At 38.1% G+C, this 21130-nt stretch overlaps 3 protein-coding genes across 4 annotated transcripts; 1 reads left to right on the forward strand and 2 right to left on the reverse strand.

Annotated features, from left to right (window-relative positions):
* Positions 1 to 914: 914 nt before the first annotated feature.
* Positions 915 to 5139, reverse strand: Hcf (Host cell factor). Its single transcript, XM_076126265.1, has one exon. It carries the CDS (start codon positions 5034 to 5036, stop codon positions 2508 to 2510), a length of 2529 nt encoding a protein of 842 aa, XP_075982380.1. The 5' UTR covers positions 5037 to 5139; the 3' UTR covers positions 915 to 2507.
* A 2789-nt stretch (positions 5140 to 7928) lies between these two features.
* LOC142980427 (uncharacterized) lies at positions 7929 to 19028 on the forward strand. 2 transcript variants are annotated; one of them, XM_076125795.1, is made up of 4 exons: positions 7929 to 8257; positions 8460 to 8641; positions 9022 to 16079; positions 18098 to 19028. In XM_076125795.1, exons 1-3 carry the CDS (start codon positions 8089 to 8091, stop codon positions 9382 to 9384), a joined length of 714 nt encoding a protein of 237 aa, XP_075981910.1. In that variant the 5' UTR covers positions 7929 to 8088; the 3' UTR covers positions 9385 to 16079; positions 18098 to 19028. The 2 variants fall into 2 exon arrangements, with proteins under 2 accessions (XP_075981910.1, XP_075981911.1); XM_076125796.1 differs by having other exon boundaries at positions 9022 to 9443.
* LOC142980426 (uncharacterized) lies at positions 16020 to 20379 on the reverse strand. The gene is made up of 2 exons (XM_076125794.1): positions 19021 to 20379; positions 16020 to 16902 (listed from the first exon to the last, which is right to left on the reverse strand). Exons 1-2 carry the CDS (start codon positions 19226 to 19228, stop codon positions 16238 to 16240), a joined length of 873 nt encoding a protein of 290 aa, XP_075981909.1. The 5' UTR covers positions 19229 to 20379; the 3' UTR covers positions 16020 to 16237.
* Between the last annotated feature and the right edge of the window lie 751 nt (positions 20380 to 21130).

Here is a 21130-nt window from a genome sequence, read left to right on the forward strand (position 1 = left end):
TTCTTTCCAAAGAATACCATCAGACATCTGCAACTACATTAAATAAATGCTGTAGTAAGCGGGTTTAAATGCATTTTTCTGTTTAAACTGCTTGCTCCGTGCTTTCGCATAATTATTAAGTCTTTAGAGTACAAATACGGACAGTATTTAGAGCGCTCTACGTTACATGTTACTATGTTATGCATGTGTTAGTTGAGAAATTATGATTCTAAATTATTAGTAGTTAAATTTAATATTTTTTAATTTATTATTATTGAAAATTACTAAAATGCACCTTTCACATTCGCGACTAGTAGCGCCATCTTGTATTTACGATAGGAATGTCATAACGTTTATGATTTATTTTACACAAATATTACCACGAGTTTGGCATGGAAAAGTCGGTAAATTAATATTGGTAATCAATAAGATAAACCAAAACAATTAGCTATAAAACATTACTTAAAAAAGTTACTAGTGGCGACATCTAGCGGTTATTCGTAACACTATCAAACGTCGATTAAGTTTGCACGTTTGAAACGCATTGTCTAGATGGCAGTAGATAAGAATAATTTACTAATTCTAAATAATGTACAACAAAATAACGCAATACTAAATAAAATACTGTCGTATTACTAAATAAACATAATTACAGAAAACTGCAATTATGCTATTATTTCATTACATTATGCATTGCGTCGTAATACATTTGACTGACTCGTGACAATTCCTATTAGATTCTTACATGGGGTCACAGGTTTGATTCCTAGAATTAGGTCTATTTTAAAGACTTTTTCTATGTGGCCTAGTTAATTTCTCGATGACTACACAATAAGATAATGATGCATTACAAACGAGTATTGTCATTACGCAACGATGTTATCGTCACCGCACTATGGCTCTATGTAGGTAGGTACTGGAAATGAAAGTTGCGCTTATCCAAATCGTTTATTCAAGCAAATGAACATAATATGAACAAACTATAACATTAAATTTATCTACTTAATGATATTTACATTCCATACCTCGCTTACCTTATTATTTTTATGATTATTCTACGTACGTACATCTATGACACTTACGCTAAAAATATAAAAATGCAGAATATCATTTTCAACACAATCAACAGTTAAATAATAAAATATTTAACACAATAAAAACTTGTAATTTGACGCGGAACGTTAATGAGTGAACCTCAACTATTATTCTATTATCGCGTCACAAATTACATTCTGCATTTTTAACATAATATATATTATATTATTTACGGAACAGTTTATTGATAGCTTCATCAAAGAATTTGTCATAGTTTAAACGGAGGTGTCCTTATGTTGCAAACATCGTGTCGACAGTGCCATGAGCACGCGCGGGGCTCCGCTCTGAGGTGTCTACACTGTCTCACTGCCTCACTGTCTACAATACTGACATTAGCCTCGGACAGCGCGCTAACTGACGCTAGTTGACGCTAGCAGACCGCGAACACACGCCATCGATCCAAGTACCGCAACAACAAAACGCCGTCAAATCATCAGCTGGTCGTCAAAAACAAATAGTGCATACTATGTTGTGATAAAACTAAAACTAACAAACAACTCGCCGTGTTTGTAATGGCCGCATCCAGGGAACTGTCCACTTGGTGAACCATGCCCTGTCCAGTGATGGCAGCCATTACAATCAGGGCAGTAATATATAATATTCTATATCTGTTCTAGCACACTACATACACACGTCATGTCCGAAATCATAATGAATGATCAACTCAGTATCGAGGGAACTCTTTGGAAACTTAATAGAGCGGAAGACATTTTTCATTAAAACAAACATTGAATGTCTTGTACTTGCAGAGACCAATAGCAGCAGATAGCTCGAGTGTACTGGATCATTGCTGTTTTATATAAACAAAGGATTCATTTTAGGAAAATATTTTTACTACATAGTTGTATAACAAAATCCAATAACATACAAAAATATTTAATACAAGTAATAAAACTTAAGTCTTACAATTAACATGAACTTAATGTGTGTGTGTTTCATGTGACATTGCCTCCACACAGACTACTTACAAACACCTCGTCCCTCGTCAACCTCTAAGCACAACAACGGCACAACTGCACAACAGGCACTTAAGTGTAAATTCCTATTTGACCACCACGCAGGGTGGAGAGCTCATGGTTTCTTCCACAATCTACATTATGGATTTGTATCAGAACAAATTTAGGAATTGGTGCATAGTCACATACATTAATATAATTAATTTATAAGAGTAAATAAAATATTTTTTAGTAAAAACTCTATGAGGACATTTTCTACACAGACCCATTTAACATACAAAAGACTCAATATACTATTTTCAATATGATTTAGAATATACTGTAAGTCCGCGAAACGCACTCAGTGTTTTTAATATTTAAATTTACAATCTAGACACACCAGCGCACACACATCAGTCACAGTGCAGGCTCACAACTCACTCGGCTCTCTCGCCGCTGTCTTAGGGCACTGAGATGGTGTCGTCAGCCAGCCGGCACTCACTGCTGCTGATTCGACTGCGCCGCTTGGCTCGCCGACTTGGTGATCACGATGGTCTGCTTGCCGCCCACTCCAGACTTACCGAGCTGCAGCATATTCGACGGCAGGGTGATGATCTTATTGCCGCCCACCGTGTTCGTGGACACCAGCTTTACGATGGTCGCGCCGGGCGCTAAGCCTTGAGCCTGCGCAACGGTCGCAGGCGCCGACGGCCGGTTTTGCATCATCGCTACCTTCGGCATCGTCGCCACTGTCATCCCGGTAGACGTTTTCACCAGTGTCACGTACTGTGGGGCTGCGCTTGCTTGCGCGTTAGCACCTGGCGTCTTCTTGATGATGACGGGAATACCGGCGTTGCCACCCGCCTGCCGCAGCACTGTGGCGCCGCCCGCTGCTCCCGTGCTCGTCGTCACCGTCGCCGTCTGCTCGCCCGACTTGGCCGTCACGATCTTGTACACGGGCGTCTTCACCTGCTGGCCGCCGAGAGCGCTGCTCGCGATCTGGATTGCACCACCGCTGCTCGCTATGACGGGCAGGTTGCCAGCGCCCAGTTTCACTGGAACTCCAGCTGCTACCTTTGTTTGGAGATTAGCTACTCCCGCCTGAATGGGAACACCACCCGCTGTTTTAACGAGAACATTACTTGTGCCAATCTTGACGTTACCCGCTCCCAACTTGAGTGGGACGTTGGTCGCGCCCATCTGCCCGACTTTTTGTACACTATTTGTAGCTATCTTGCCTTGGATGTTTGTTCCGATTTTAAGAGGCACGGCGTTACCGGCTAGTTTGACCGGAACATTACCCGCACCCAGCTTGACGGGCACGCCAGCACTGCCTCCGGTTTTAACTTGAACGAAACGCGGCGTAGCGGAGCCACCACCCGCCGCCGGGGAACTCAGTACTATCTGTGCGTTAGATTGCGCGGTGGACACGCGCACAGTGCCCGGCGTAGCGACGCCACTCACGATCCTGGTAACACCTTGTGGAGTAACGGCAGCCACTTTAATCTGCTGTGAGGAGCCTGCCGTCGCCGACACTGTCGCTGGAGATTTCACGACCGTCTTCGCCTGATAAGTGGCTTGTTTGAGGGTCGGCGTATTTGGTGACATTTTAACAGCAGCCTGCGCTGGAACCTTGATGGCAGTCGGAACAATCTTTTGTGGAGTCATGACAGTGGTAGTAGCTGGTGAAACGGTGGTGGCGGCGGCGCGCACCGGCTCCATGCCGCCAGACACAGGTGAAGTGACGCCATACCCCTTGATCATGTCAGCAGGGTTGGGCACGGCCACGGGAGACGCGGGCGGAGGAGCGGCGAGCGGTTCGGCCGCTGACGGGAATCTTGCAGGGGTCACCTTGCCACATTTCTGAACTTGAAGTAGGAAAGTTGTTACTGTGTTCATTTGAGGCCAACATAATTCTAATGATGTAGTTCCGGCTCGTACAAGGGCTACACGGTTAGCCTGTGGTGGCACTCCAACCTCTAGATACCACAGATCCTTGCAACAGATCTGGTTATTCCATGTTTTTCGATAGCCATCTCTTCCTGACCAAATGTAAAGTCTTGTCTGAATGGCAACAGCACTGTGCCCGGCGCGTGCACGGGGGACACATTCCTCAAACTTGTCCAAGGCTATATTGTCCCAAGTCATCGTTTCCAGGTTCAGGGAGGCAAGGGTATTGGTGCATTTCCATTCCTTCTCATGTGTAGCAAGTTTGGATTCATCAGGTACTAATGGTACCCAGCCACCGTATACATACATGTGATGACCAATAACTGTGGCAGTGTGCAGGGACCGAGGCAGAGGTGGCGGCCCGCCTACTTCAGGACGCGACCACGACATGCTCTCCATGTCCAGCACCCACAGGTCGCCGAGACGCGACCCGCTCATGCCTCCGTAGATGATTAGAGAAGATTTACCAGTATTTCTGTCTGTGTAAGCCACACCACTGTGTGACTCTCGCGGAGGCGGGGACTGTCCGTACGTCAAGGGTATGTCCCATACAGTCATAGAAGAGTTCGGATACAACTCTAAAGTATAAAGGTCGTTGAGGTATCTTGGGATGTTGTTCTTGGGGTCATCGCTCTCATTGGCCAGTCCGCCAAATAAGTAAACCATTCCATTTAGAAGTGTGAAGCTGTGACCGAGACGTGGGCAAGGCGGGAGTCCCTGTTTGGGCGGTAGAGGCTTCAGACGCTTCCATTCCCACCGTGAGGCCTGTAGTTCGTAGAGATCGTTGGAATACTTGCCATACTCCACCATGCCGCCAAAAACGAGAAGACGCGTACCGTCGACCACAAAGCCGTATGCTGCGCATCCTGGGGGCACTTCTCCTTTCGTGACTGGTACGAACCATTGGTTTGTGGTGGTGTTGAAGACGTGCAGCTCGTGAACTATCCCTTCGTTTCCGCCGCCGAAAACTATCATTAAATCTTTTATGGCGACCGCGCGATGGCCATGGCGAGGTCGGGGCTGCGGGCCGGTGGGGTTGTATACTTTTTGCCACTTAAGTACGGCGTTTTCCTTCATTTTTACTATACATTTGTCACTAAAAGCTTTACACCGTATGTATCGCTCGGGATGCGTATCTACAGCATAGACAATGAGAAACGTCGTAAATAAGCTTTGAAGAAAATATTCAGGTTATTAGAAGCTACGTAAGTCTGTCCAATTCGGATCTCTCTTTCGCACTCACTAACTTTGGCTATGAGTAAAAAAAAATCACCTTATGCAGCTTCTAGTGTATAACAAAAATGGCGTTAGCAACAGTAGTACCAACATGACCCACTTTAAAAGAACGGCGTCGGACGTCAAGAAGATGTCTATGGCTACTTATAGTTTTAAAATAAACAGCCAGAGTGTTTGTAGTTTATGAAAACAAATAAAATATTTTTTTTTTTACAACCAATAATATAAATTTTATTAATTATTAATCAATTTCGTTTAAGTTCATTCCATCATTTAATGAACGACAGTTATAATAATAAAGTGTAGGTACCTACTATTAAAGATATCGTTTATGTACAACCAATCCGTGTAGAAATCTTGTTAACTACCTATTTCTAGTTTAGTTTATTATAATTGTAAGTATGTAAATATTTTGTTTTTTTAAATTATTTCTAGTTTAGTTTAGTTTTTAAAAGTTACTTATAGTTAAGTTTTATTGTAATAAATTTCTGTATATGTTTAGATTAATTATTATCCTAAAAATAAAGAAATTTATCCTTATATTTTAACAATCCGTGTAGCCGTTAGGTGTAAAATTATATTATTTGTGCTTTGAGATGATTTGTACTTTAAAACTAAATTGGACAGTTTTCGTATTATCTAGTTGTCGCATAATAAGAGATGTGATATTATAGAAACCGTAAAAAAAAATTCGCACTCTTATCGGCAACATGTTACCACATGTTACTGACTAACATTGAGCAACATTGCTTGACTTATTTTAATACAAGTTTACCTGATGTTTTTTCTTGTTATATTTAAGTACAACGGTTACATGTACGTGATAAATGAAATCATAAATGATTGATATAAAAAAGGATTTTGATTTTCAATGTAAGCGTGAACGTGATCATTTATTTTGTTATTTCACACTGTAAAATTTCGATCATGTCATTTTTTAATGGACGTAGTGACATTATCGGAATTCTCTCTCTATTCTTCTCTATTCTCTTCTAGAAAGTACCTACTCATGGTAGATTAGACCAAAATAAATATGTATTTATATATTATTATTTATAATTATAATAACATTGAAATATTAAATGACCATGTGTGAATGGTCTGATGATGTAAATATTATAAAATGATATTTTATTTTATTGTGGTAAGAACACGATAAAATAAAAATTGTTATTGATATTATTTTCAAATTATCGTTTCTTTATTGACGCGAATTGCGTATTCCTAGTTTATGGTTTTTTTTATAATTTGAGACGTATATCCAAACAAAGAATATTTTGATCGTAATATTGGCATCATTGATAAAAAACGCGGCAACTGGTGACCTTCAATCTTCAAAACACAATTCTCTTTGTTTTCATCATCTATCATAAAACTAACTCTTTGATTTTCATGATTTCATATGGTTCTTTTTAATAATTTCAGAGAACAGGGATATATATTATAGAGTCGAGTACGTAGAATATCTCGTCATATTCTAAATACTCGAAGCACGTCGACATACATACGTCGAGTACACTTTACCAAAAATTAAAACCTCAAAACAGAAAAACAAAACAAATATTTGATAATGTCTGATGCCGTTGTTTTATTCACCCACCTCTTTCGTATAGTGTAGGTACCTATTTGGAAATATTTGATTGGCTATTTGTTTCTAAAAATCTCTATAGCTAGGTAGATAACAAAAAATCATAGACGCAAAGTACCTAATTTTCTCGACTTATTAATTCAGTTTTTATGTCATTCTAAGTGCCTAGCATTAGTTAGCAAGGTCAGATTGCGTCCTTGGCAAGAACGCTCAGTGCATCTTGCTAGTTGCTCTACATACGTACATCGCAATTTTTTTATTTATTTACTATCACCTTACACGGACAGTATCTACCACACACGTAAGTTACGGGTAGGTAGCTACTTATCATATCACCGTCTTTGAATTACGATGGAAATCACTTTGACATTTTTACTCCGAACAGAATCAAGTCAAAAATCAAATCCGTTTGGTTCGAACCATGGAAGTAATTAATGGTTCGAACACACTTTAAATCGTAGTTATAAATTTAAAATAAAAATAATCTACCTACATCAAATGATTCTATTAGTTTTACTTTAAACCAGCGTTCAATCATGCGCTAGTTTGAAATTTATTTTTTATCTCTGGAAATACTCTTATTTACTTTTAGACTTTAATTATTCGACGACTTAATATAACGCCTTGGCATGTATCAATTATTTAGATTACACTTATATATTTTGAAGGTATCTAACATAAAGTAGGTAGATAATTGTAGCAAACAGGCAACCGCTGCAGAAGCCTGCACGTCATTGATGTTTTAACATTTTAGACTTTGTATTGACGTAGAGTGCATTCCATGGGCATTAATATAGGTAATTATCAGAAAATAATTATAATTATTTAAAATAAAAACATTTAAATTGTTATCACAATATGCACCGTGTCTATTTAGACTTATTACCGATTATTATCAACTAAATAATTTAAATCGAGACACTAGCTCCGCGCCTATGGAAAGGAACAAACTGAGATTGCCTGGCCTAAAGACTTCCAGCCATTAGAATAAGATAACAATTTTCCAGCTTTAATATTTCATTTGTAACTGCTGGATTGTTACCTAAATTAACTACAAATGATTTGTTATCAATGTTGCTTCTTTAGCGCTTTAATGTTGGCAGTTGGCAACACAGATTTCACCGCCAAAAAAGAATCTAACGAAATGAACGAATGAAGTAATGAACGAACGAAAAGTTAGTAAGTCTGGTAAGTCAACGCAATCGGTGAGGGACGGGTTCGACTCGTTAATAAAACTCTCGGATTTCATTACTCTTTTTTCGTTGCAATTTTATCATCGTCAAGTTAGCAATAATTCATGGAAATATGCCTCGCAAGCCGTGTTTTTGGACGCGCAAGTTAGAATTAGAATTGGTAGAATTTGTTCGTCGTAGAGAATACATATGGCGTCCTTTCGGCAACACAAACCATCATATTCAGCAGAAATACAAAGCGTACGCGGAATTTGCTGCTAGGTTGGGCTGTGGCTTCACTGGTAAGTTGTGTCAATATAATAAACTTTTAAAAGGGTGGTAGAATATTTCTCAGTAGTAGCTCAGAATTTGGTTACATGCTCCATAAATAGCATTAGGCTTGCCCCCTGTTACATAGAACTGACATGTTGATAGCAAAATGTGTAAATAATACATCTTTTGGTATAACAGCTATATGTATTAATCTTTTGTTCCTTGTTTCAGCTCGGTCAGTTCGAGACCGCTGGGTGAACATCAGGAGCACCTTCAACCACAACCTGAGGAAGGTGGACAAGTCTAAGGAGACGGCCAAGTGTCCACAAGACATCTACACGCCGTGCTGGCCGCTGTGGAAACCACTGCAGTTCTTGAGACATGTGCCTAAGAAAGAAGACACCAACTATGATGTAAGCAATATTGTCTCTCATAACTATTGAGACTAGACTAAAATTGGATGTTAGGCATTTTTAAACGATTTCACATAAATGATGTTAGCTACTTGTTACTAAAAAGTTTTTTAGTAGTTACCATACATATTAGCAAATTATGCATGTGTTTCTATATTATTTAATTTTGAGAATTGGTTAAACTGCAGTTTGAACTGTTGCATGTGGTGTAGACTTTTTTACTTCAAATATAAATGTTTAAAATAGAGTTATCATTGCTTTCAATACTCTACTATATTTAAAGCTTTCACCATGATTTATTCTAGAGAAACAATAGAAAATATTAGAAATATCACTTTCTGAATTCAAAAAGTAAATTCATTTCATTATTTTTGTTTCAGAACTACACCTCTTTTCCGGAACAAATAGAAGTTGATGTATCTAGAAATTCTGATGTGAAAATGGAATATCAAACTGAAGATGATGAAACCAATTTGGGTATAAGGGAGCGTGGTCAACGTACAAATAGACCACGCACCAAACCTCGCGCTAAGAAACAGAGTACTAACAAAACTAAGTGTAAGCAAGTGATCGATGAACTGCTGCAAGCCATGGAGCCTCTCTCTGCTGAACCGGCCCAAGATCAGACATACTGGTTCTTCTCCAAGTATGTCGTGGGAAGACTTAACAATATGAGGCCTGAGGATGCTGAGTGTGCTTCACATGAAATTTGGAAGTTGTTGCGAGATGAAGATCCTACTTAGACACTTAAGTGATTCAGTGATAGTTCTCTTGAAAAGGCCTGAAATCACTCCTGTGAAAGGTGGTTGACCTCATTATTGAGGCTATCTCAGTGATAGGAGGAACATTCTAGTTGTTCCTCAAAGCATTGAGTTCAAGCCTGCTATCATTTGACACCCATCAGAGGATGGTTGATGCAGAGATTTCGACGTCTGTTTTTCTGTTCCCTGTTTGTTGAAAGTCCTAACAATTCAAACTCTTGTTTCTGATTGGTGTAGTTGTTCTTCAATGCCAGAATGCTCTCTGGACATCTTTCAGTTTTTGCTGCAACTGGGGTTTGTAGTAATTGAGAAGACACTGTCTGATTTCTGAAACTTGCTGTAAGTTGTGATGACTTCAGTTAAAGTCTTGTTTGCCTGGACAATCTTTTTGTCTATGTCCTTTGTTTAAAAATGTTGCATCTTATCATTGTAATATACAACAATTTTATGAAAATGTTCTTCAATAATGTATGTGGAAGTGAAAATTCTGCTTATTTTATTTAACTAATAAACGTCGTGTAAGCTGTGATTATATTATTGTTGCATAATCAAAGCTTACACAACAAAAACTAAATTTAATATAATATTTAAAATGGTTGCAATGTTTTGAATCTACAACCATTTTAGATAATATGCGTATTGTTTATGAGGAGAAACAGCTAGAAACTTTGGTTGCTAATTTATTAGTACTAGCGGCCCGCCCCTGCTTCGCCTGGTTTAAAAAGTTATTTTACGAAAACATTCATGTATAAAAATTATCAGTATCACCTCTGGAGTTACTGAAAATATTTTGTTTAGTAGTGCAGTTTGAAGATCTAAGCATACATAGGGACTGACAACAGAAAACATCTTTTATATTATGTGGTTATTAAATACTAATAAATTTCAAAAGTATGAGTTACTACTGCAACTGTGTCGTGGAATAGTACATAACAATATTATGTCATGGTTCCGTAGAAGTCCTTATTTCCTGCTAATTAGGCTTCTTCTACTTGGTCTTGTATTGTTCTTGTTATTGTATTCAGCTAAAGTGGTCTTGGTTGTCTAATGAATGATATTCACTTATTGTTTGTTGGTGCCTTTTGAGGTAACTTTTCGTGTTGTCCATCATTCGATTAAATTTTAAAAGTGAGACGTTTTTTCTCGTACTTTTATATGAGTCAGTTAACTAAGTCTGAAAATGGGCACATTTTTTTTGCTAAAGGTAACTCTGGATATAAATGTATATTTTATTTGTTACTAAGGTGTATAATGTTTGTATAGTAATAATAAAGTATACATTTCTATCAGAAAAAAACAAAAAAAGTTAACAAATAAATTACAACAATACAATAATAAGTACCTAAACGTACAAATACAAAATATTAAATAAACTTAAAAAAATAAAATAAAGAAAAAACAATCAAAACCAAAATTAATTTACAATTAGTAGTAGTCTTCCTAATTTTCTTGGCGGCACAGCGAACACAGCGGCCCCTTTTCACTTTTTCTTGTTTATTTGACGTACATTCTGCCTGAATGTCCCTTTGGTCTGGGAAATGTCCCTGAGAAAGGTCTAGCCGGGCAGAACGTACGCCATTGCCACAATCTTCCCGCTGGTGGAAATTTTTTAAATATTTCTTCCGCCAAGACGTACCTAAACTGTCTGTGTGACATTTTCTTTTGCTGCGTAAGGTCAGCATTTGCGCAGTGGATGACATGGGCATTCAGGATGCTAACATTAAGGAGGCGTCGAAAAACTTTGATGTACCATTTTAGACCCCTCTTCCTTTCTAAAAGGTACATCGAAAGCTTTTGGTCTTTCAGATCGACGCCTCCCATGTATCGCTTGTACTACAACGGGTATGGCGCAATCCACCCCTGCACGTTGCCCCAATGTTGTCTCGTTTGGGTGGTAAGTCGACAAAGTGGTGACTATCTTTACATCTTTCCAAGACGTAACAGCCGTGTCACCACAATGAACAGGTACACGCTTCTCGTCGATATCTTTTATAACCTGGGGTGTGCCTACTCGGCGTCGGTTAAGCGTACCAACAACGTCGGTCATTTTAGATTTTAAAAATCAAGCTAGAGCCACAGAGTTATAAAAGTTTGTGAACCATTTGCCCAAATATCCCCCATTAATGTTAGAACGATTTTTGCGGTCGAACTAGTGAAGTCAAAAATAGGTTTTGTTGAAGCTGTCCTTCCTGTATAAAGCAAAGACAATAGCCAGTTACCGCCTCGCAAAGTTCATACGTCTTAATGTCGAATCGTGCCGATGCACTGCACCCAACTCAGCCGTCATTTCCAAAGCAGCAACGACTCGTCAATAGATAGTTCTTTGCGAGGCGAGTAAATGGACTGATATTTTGAATTTAGATACTCCAAAACTGAATTTATTTTAAATAATTTTCTTTCTTCTCCACTCATTGTCGGAGACAAGTAATTTTTTGCTTAAAGGTTTCTATTTTTATTTATTTCGAGTATATTAATTTCAAAATAGATTTAGTTTATAGATTAATTATTAAACTTTGGAAAAATGTGGCAAAAAGGATGTTATTCATTATGATATAGAGTACAGGCCAGTTCTTGTATAAAAGGAAAAACTGGTCATCCTACTCGTTGAATTTGAGATCATACTATTTAATCAGTCTTCAAAATCGGAGGTGCAATTTTGGCATTCATAGAACAATAACAAGTCTAGTCATTGTCGGCAAAATGCAGGAATTTCATGAGCAGCCAAAACCATTGTAGTGACATGAGGCTACGAAACCCTGGCATGCCCAAAATGCCCGTGCTCCAGTACTCATCCATACGGTTCCTGATACCCATCAGAACCATTATGCCCATGAGGCGATATATTTCATCCGTGGATGGAGACATCCCACCCATTCACCCTTGATGTTGGTGGAAGGGTATCTGTTTCAACAGCCGTATCGATGGTATGTTGCGCATATTTGTTCGTCTCCTCAACAATAAATTCCGTTATTGGCACGTCCCAAATTTGAGTGAAAATGTCCAGTGGACACGTTCCTTCAATTTTGGGACCTACCTCTTCGCGAAATGCTGACCTTTCGCCGCGGAATGTACCGAGATCGTCACCGCAGAGGTACTCGGTATCTAGTACGCCGTCTTCTTCGCCATCTTCGTCGTCATCTTGCAGAAGCTGCTGCAGCTCGGAACTGTATTAAGACGACATGTTGAGGCGCCCACAGCCAGAAGTGCTCACCGGTCAGTAAACGATCTGTGGGTTAAGCAATCTCTGTGCTTCGGAGAGCACGTAAAAAGTCGGTCCCGGTTGTTGTCGCCACGTCAAAGGCCTTCGGGCGGCTTGAACAACTTTGACACTAGGTTGACCATTAACCATACGACAAGAAGATTTAATGTACTGCGTTTTGGCAGAACACACAGTTGACTAAGTAACCGATATGCCTTTGGATTGTCCGGTGTGGATCCGGCTATTGAACATGTTTGACGATGTTGAAGCGTGTTCTGTGTGTTTCTTTAATAAAAGTAATGCATCATAATCAATATACTTTCGTTGTTTTGAGGCAGCTTGGCCGGATTTTGAACGTTGCTGAAAATTTAACTCCTTACGAAATTGATCTCTTAAAGATTTCCATTTTGTCATTAACTTAAGTTCTGAAGCAAAGAGATATAAGTAATAGTTTTCGATGGGGCCCTGATTGAAATTGCGACATAACATGACATAAAATTCGTATTTATCATGCAATATTCTCCAAATAGCTTGAAATCCCTCTATAGTTTTAATAACATTTTTTATAGATGGTACCACCATTTCATTTAATAGAAACTTTACTGCCAACTATCTTCATTTCAAGAAAGGTTGATTTTTTAAATATTACGGCTTGTTTCCATAGTTCATGATTATGAATTGTGTGGTTTCTGATAAAATCATCAAGCGAGTAAAAATTTTGTTCTATTATCCATTAATTTAAGTTGCTGCAGAATTTATTCAGAGGAAGTTTGACAATTTCTTCCGGTAGAGCGTTAAAAATAAGAAGCGCCCTATTTCCGAAGAATATCCCCGACAACACCATATCTGATTATTGAGCAAACATATAAATGATATACCAATGGGGACGTATTTTCTGAAGTGACATTTTTTACTTGTCTTAAAGCAAATACAAATTTATTAATATTTTTACATAAATTATCAATGTCTTCTTTCCAGTTAAGGTGTTCATTTATTACAATGCCTAGAAATTTTGTGCTACTAATTTGCTCTACAGGTGAATCATTGTGATTAATATTTAATTGTATTGATTTGCTTTTACTTGTTCGGAAATTGATTAATTTTGTTTTATTTATGTATAATGAATTAATATCTAGCCAATGAATTATATTTTTAAGAGTATTATTTATTTGTACATCATGGTTTATTTGTTAAATCCAAATACTACAGTAATATCATCAGCAAATAAAATACTGTCATGTTTACCAATTGTCAATGGAAGGTCATGTCATTTTCTTTTAACCACTGTGTTGTGTTTCTTTCTGGTTTTGGCTTTTTTTATATCCAAGCCCTTTGCCATCAATGCGCAATTTACTTGGAATTTTCATTCGCATTGCATTTGTAACCTCCATTGTTTAAGGTTTTACAAGCGTAACATTTTGAAATGTATAAATATTTGCTCTTCAGTTTATTATTATCCGATAAGGTCCTGGGCCCATAACCTATTAGGATTATCCTTGTAATATCAATAAACTGTCATGAAAATCCATGGGGGTTAGGTCCGGACTTCGTGCTGGCCATGGCAACGGCCCACCTCGTCCTATCCATTTGTTTGGATAATTTATGTCCAGCCAGTCTCTGACACTTCTTCTGAAATGGGCAGGGCAGCCATTGTGTTGATACCACATGATTGTGTCTGATTAAATTCAGTTACAGATCTTCAAGTAAATCATTAAAGTCGCCTCTCAAAAACTTTTCATAAATTTCGCCATTCAGGTTGTCCGGGAGAAAGTATGGTCCAATCAAATGGTTCGAGATAATTCCCATCCACACATTTAAACTAAATCTTCGTTGGGAACCCTAACTCTTTTCTTATTGGGATTCCCTTGTATTTTTGGGGCCCAGTAATGGGCGTTATGGTAATTGGTGATCCCATCTCTATCAAATTTGGATTCGTCTGTCCACAAGATGTTTTTTAGAAAATCTGGGTCTCCTACGTCAGCATTGAGCATGACTCTGCAGAAGTCCAACCTTCTTGCAGGGTCTCCTTCTTCAATGGTGTGTACCGGCGTGTAGTGGTGTGGGTAAAGGCCAGCAGTATGCACTGTAAACCTCACTCTCCATTTCGTGGGCCCCAGTTCACGGGCAACAATATTAGTGGATGTAGTCGGATCCGCTCGAAAGCGTTGCACTATTTCATTGTCCTGTTCTTCGTCATCATTAATTCGTGGTCTTCCCTTATCTGTATTTCGTCTTAAAACAGAACCCGTTTCTCGAAGTCTTCGATAAACTCTGTCAAAAACGGCCACATCCGGCGCTCGGCGACCAGGGTAGCTAGTTATGTATTCGCTGCGACCTTGCGCAGACACACAACCGCAGGGATATTAGTTTTAAAAGGTCTGTAGTAATATTATAATATAATCACATTTAATGATTCAAATAGTAATATCCACCAATAATAAAACGAGCACCAGATGTATGCACTCTTTTGAAATGTTGCCTGCATCATATACATGTCTGGTGGCAGAGTTGGCAGACGCCATTGAATGGCTGAATAGTTGCGTCGCAGTCTTTACCTTCATTTTATTATTTTGTTGTACATTTATATGCTCTTCAGTAATCTTCGATAGTAGCCTTAATTCTCCGTACGATTTGTCAGCTTTGTAGATTTTTTGGAAATATTCCCACATGGCAACTTTTTATATTTTATCAAGGCCAATATATTTTAAATCTTTGTTCAACAGATTATTCCTTATCTCTTTAAATAAATGTGGCGTGTCGTATAAAGGTATAATCTTTAGGTTTTCTATAATATAATGATTATCTCACCCCTCCAACGTCTTGTTTTAAGTACATCATTTTTGTGTCATGTTACATGACTCATGTATAAAGCTTTCTATGGCACCAACATTGACCATTGGTCAGTATGGCTGTCCCATTTCAAAACCCAGTAAAGGCTCAAAAGGAAATTTTACAGGACAGCACAAAATCGTATTATATAAAAGGGCGAACTATAAAAAGTATGGGTAAGGGCGCATTCACACGGGATACGTCTTTGACGATTCGGTATAAAACACGATTCGCCTTGACGGATAGATGTTCACATTGAATACGGAATCGTGTTTTTTCACGATTCGTCAAAATATCCGAATTGATGTTCACATGTTGTTTCGTGATTGTGTTCAGTTGAGAGTAAACTACCAAAGACAATGGACGTGAATACTTTAATTTTGTACTGGTATTATCGTCGATCTAAAAAAAGAAAAACAAGAAGAATACACTGGGTGCATCCAATTTTAAGGCAAAGACAAAGTGTTGGGGATTTTTATACTTTGATGAGCTCGTTACGAGAAGATGATACCAAATTTTACACTTATTTTAGAATGTCTAAAGATACCTTTGACTTCCTTCTCCAAAGGTTGGATACGGATTTGAGAAAACAGGATACATGTATGAGAAAGGCCATTAGCCCTGAAGAAAAGTTGGCGATAACTATAAGGCAAGAAAAACTAATTATATTATTTATTATTCTTATTTATTGGTTATATTTATGATAATTTAGAACATGTTTTTAGAAATTTGATAGATCCAGATAATCACTTAATTGACTTAGAGCTGTAGATAGTGCCGGTGATGCACTTGGATCATCGCGATGGATCAGCGATGTTCCAGGTTGTAGAGGGTGGGCGTTTCTGCAGACACTTCTGCATTTACTATCGATGAACTTTCAGGAAGAGGCCGAGTATTATTATTATTAGACGTTCCTCCCGGTGATTCTTGAGGCTTAGTATAATAACCACCACTATTATAGTTGTGATGATGTGAATTGTAATAATTTTGATGCCAATTCGAATAGTTTCGTCCAGTTTTAATACTCTGTATTAGGTTAATGACCCCAGATTGGAATTCCAGTATTTGATCATCATCAAAATGCTGAAGGGATGGCAGAACCCCCTTAAAAAAATTCATGTTACGGTCATCACTTCCAATTGTGTTTAATTGATGATCAACAAGTTTCATCATTTTATCATCCAATACGCTGCCACTATCCATTCTTTTCTTTTTTGATGATGATTCTAAGTGTTTCTCTTTCTGATTTTCTTGTTGATCTGCATTTTCTCTTTGGGCTTCATCTCTTGTATTTGGATTATTGTCATATGTTTCACCTGGCTTAATAATTGGCTTCAAAAAGCTCATCTCTTGATTATATTTGTAGGGCTTAGATTTTGTACCAGACCCAGATTTTTTTGTTTCTTTGTTTTCATCTAATGATTTCCTCCAAGTGTCTCTCAATTGTGTCCACCTTTTCATCACTGAACTTCCTGAAACAATAATTCATAAAACTGTATGAACGGTTTTATAAGAAGATTTTTATTTACATCGCATTATTCCCAATATTACAAAACAACCACAGATGAATATTATACTAGAAAACAACTGTAATAATAACCTCTCAAGCGCCCGGCCACCGTGTCACGGTTGAATGTTCTACCCCCGTCAAGCGCCCCGCCACCGTGGTACGGCAAAACGATCTTACATTTAAAAAACGTAAAAACGAAATACTAAAACTATCTTTATCCCTTTCAAACATATTTGACATTGAAGCTGATGAAACGAGACGACGATCTAATGCACACACTTGAATAAGTGGTTGATATAGGCCAGACAGCACCATAAACAACATCTGACCCAACGAGATGTTCCTTTATGACCAATATTGTAAATACTTTTTTTAACTAATTTTAAAGATTTGAGTATATTTTACAGTTGGATTTTAATGTCATTATTCATTAACTACACGATAAGACCTTTCGTCATATTATTTTTTTTGCCTAAAAATATTTATTAGACTTTCTTCAAACACATGCCTAAAGCACACAATATTCAGATTAAACAGACTATTGTGCTAGCACTATCAAATATTATTTGTGGTTTATTGTTTTAATCTATAGCAAATTTTATGTAGATTTCAAATATATAAGGTATGTCTAGGGTGTTAGTATTAAAATATGACGGAATCGCCGCTTAAACGCCAACCGCCAATTCAATTTCGCGCGCCATTTTTGGCCCGGACGCTTAACGGTATATTTGAATTTTGACGTTGGGGCGCTCGAGAGGATAAGGACACGGTTTCGAAACACGTCACGACAAGACGAGCGGTCTGTTGTCGGGCGAATATCTATTCACAAACGCCGTTCGCTGTCCGTCTGTGTATTTATGAATTATTATACATAAATAAAATATACAGGGACCTGATCTGTGGTTGTTTTGTACGGGCTACGCCCCATACGTTTTATAACGGTTTTTGCTTTCGTAAAAAGAGGATGCTTAGTAAGCTGAATTTGTATAATTGAAGAAGCGCTTGAAGAAGTTGTATTTTCATTTAGACTAATCTATCCCACTAGGCAGCCAGTCAAACATATGAAATCGTTTGGGTGCCTAGTGGGAACGCTTATTCTGAATGAAAATACGACTTCTTCATCCCACTAATTTGGTTTTAATGAAATATTTTTTTAGGTATTTGGCGTCAGGACTTTCCTATGAAGATCTTCATTTTAGTTATCGAATTGGCAAATCAACCATTTCCACCATCGTAGTAGAAGTGACGCAAAGTATATGGAATAATTTATATGAAGAATTTATGCCACTTCCTAATAAGGAAGAAGAGTGGTTAAAGATAGCAAGTGGATTTAATGAAAAGGCCAATTTCCCTCACTGCCTTGGAGCAGTTGACGGGAAGCATATTAGGCTTCGAAAGCCGTCAAATAGTGGTTCAGTATATATGAACTACAAAGATTTCTTTTCAATAGTGTTATTAGCAGTCGTAGATTCAGATTATCGATTCGTTTACGTCAGTGTAGGTTCCTATGGAAAAGAATGCGACTCATCAATATTTAAAGAGTCAAGTTTTTGGAAAATGTTGACAGAAGGCCGTTTGAATATACCCGAACCAAGGCCTTTATTTACAGAATCAGAAGTTCAAGTTCCTTACGTAATTATTGGCGACGAGGGATTTGGTTTACACACACATTTATTAAGACCTTTTGGTGGAACGCATCTTGACAGAGGTAAACGAATATTTAATTATCGTTTAACCAGAGCGAGAAGATACGTGGAATGTGCGTTTGGCATTCTAGCAAATAAGTGGAGAATTTTACATAGACCCATAGACCTTAAACGAGAAACAGCTATTTCAGTAGTGAAAGCTTGTACTGTCCTCCACAATTTGATTATAAAAAAGGAGGGAATTGAATTAGAAAAAGAATTTAATTTTGAAAATTTACTACCCCAGGAAGTATCACCGAGTGTCGGAACTGGCAATTCAATGAGAAATGAATTTATGACCTACTTTCTATCAGAAACTGGATCAGTACCATGGCAAGACAACAAAATATAGGCAGTATAGATTTGTATTTAAAATTTTCTCAATAAAAACTTACCAAACAACTGTCGGTCCTTTTGATCCATTTCTTCAAAATCTTCTTTCAAAATTATGCATATTTCCCGCCATGCTGCTGTTTTAGCGGTTTTGTCCTTATAAATTTCCAAAAATTTATTCCATAAAACTGGCCTGTCTTTGATTGCAGCAATCAAAACTTCGCGATTTATTTGTTGGTCATACAATTTTTCTTTTTCTTTTTTCGACATGATTTTATTGAAGCGCAGCGCTACACGTCTTAACAAGTCAAAGGAATGTACTGAATTGAGCGGGCGTGCGGCGGGTGGGGCAGACAGGCGGGCGGAGCAGGCAGGCGCGCGGGGCGCGAGCGCCAATCACGATTCGAGATTTTTAACGAATCGTCATTCTAATGACCGTAGTGACCGACGTATCCGTCTACGTCTTTTTTCACGATTCGTGAAGCGTGTGAACATGGGTATATAAAAAGCATTGCTCCCGTCAAAAAAAATAACGAATCGTGAAAAAACACGATTCGTGAAAAATCACGATTCGTCTTCGTGTGAATGAGCTCTAAATGTATGGTACTATAGGTAAATGTATGGTTTTAGAAAAGCTATTGATTCTTAAGAATATTAAATAAAGAACAGATAGTACTAGTAAAATTTTAATTTTCACGTATATTACCTATTTTAGACCCCTTACTAACTTTGGTAATAGACACGAGGTAGAATGTTCATGTAGTAATTTAGTTGTAAACTTAGTAATAACACTTTTCACTAGGTTTTGTTATGGTTTAAGGAAAATAAAAGTTAGCATACCTCATAGACTAAATCCTAGTGACTGCAAAGGGTATATGAATAAAATAATGCTTAATTGAATAAATCAGTTTATTAATTATTAATTTTGCTTATCACTCGTCAAATTAACAGATGAATCCTTAAATTATTGTGTTCTTGGACGATAAACGGGCAAGTAATATCAATTTTGCCTTTTGTTATCCTGTCAAATCGGCTTTAGTTATAGGCAGTGCTCCAGAATAAGAAGATAACAGGGTTACTAACTATCTTATTATCTTTCCAAGGCACACAACTCAAATCTATACCATCATGCACAGACTTAAAACTACCCCCTTTTTTTTTACTTGGTTAATGCATGAAATTGCATCTCCAACGCCCGGGGGAGCGCTGGGGTATGTGGGGCTCTCCGAACCAGAAGGGCAAGGCCTCCCCACTAAACCACCAAGGTGTTGCATCCTCGCCGCTTAGCGCCGAGGCCACGGGAACGCCTCTGGGCACACATCCGCAGCCCCGACGCGGCCGTCCACACTGTGGGACGACACCCCAACACACGGGTGCCGTCCCCCACATTGCCCCCATGTGCAATGGCCGGAAAACTTCCTTAAAAAACTACCCCTGGGCACAGGTTCAATGGTCATGTGACTTTCATTATTGTAGAACATCTGAGACGTTCCTCCTTAAAGATCGTCCTTTAAAAAGTTAATGGCGATAGATTTTGTCACATCTGTTACATTCGGATGTAGTTCTGGTCTTGATTTCTTTCCTATTCGTTTTCCTTTCTTTGATATTGGTCCTTTTTGGTTTTTATTGTCATTATTTTCTTTGTTGTCTGCTTGTACTTGAAGCTTAATTTTTTTCTTCGGATTTTTGTTCTCCATTTCTGTTTCAGCGTAACAATCTTCCAGACTAACGCTCTTGCCAGGTTTTACTTCGATTTTTCTTTTAGGTTCAACGACATTTACGGTTCCATACCGCATCTCTTTAAGTATTGTTAGGACGGATTCATCAATCATTTCTGTTTCATGACTAACATTTTCATAATTAGGTAATCTTTTCAGTACTTGTGTCGGATCTGGTGGATTTTCTTCCAGCTTTTTTAAAACCTGCTAAAATATTTTCTTTGGCATTGGTTTCTAGAGCACAAGCAAGTTTTGGTTTATTTAAATAACATGTGTTAGATGTAAGTGAAGACTCATCGTTTTATTAGCCATATAGCAAAACAGATAGCATGTTTACATCCTCCTATTGATGCAGCGCAGTCATGAAACTGTACTGATACAATCTTTACGAGGGATTGGCATCGTATTCAATGTTGTCACTGAGTTTAAAGAGGGAGAACGTCATTTCGCCGAT

This window comes from Anticarsia gemmatalis, chromosome 18, assembly GCF_050436995.1.
Source record: "Anticarsia gemmatalis isolate Benzon Research Colony breed Stoneville strain chromosome 18, ilAntGemm2 primary, whole genome shotgun sequence".
Classification (NCBI taxonomy): domain Eukaryota; kingdom Metazoa; phylum Arthropoda; class Insecta; order Lepidoptera; family Erebidae; genus Anticarsia; species Anticarsia gemmatalis.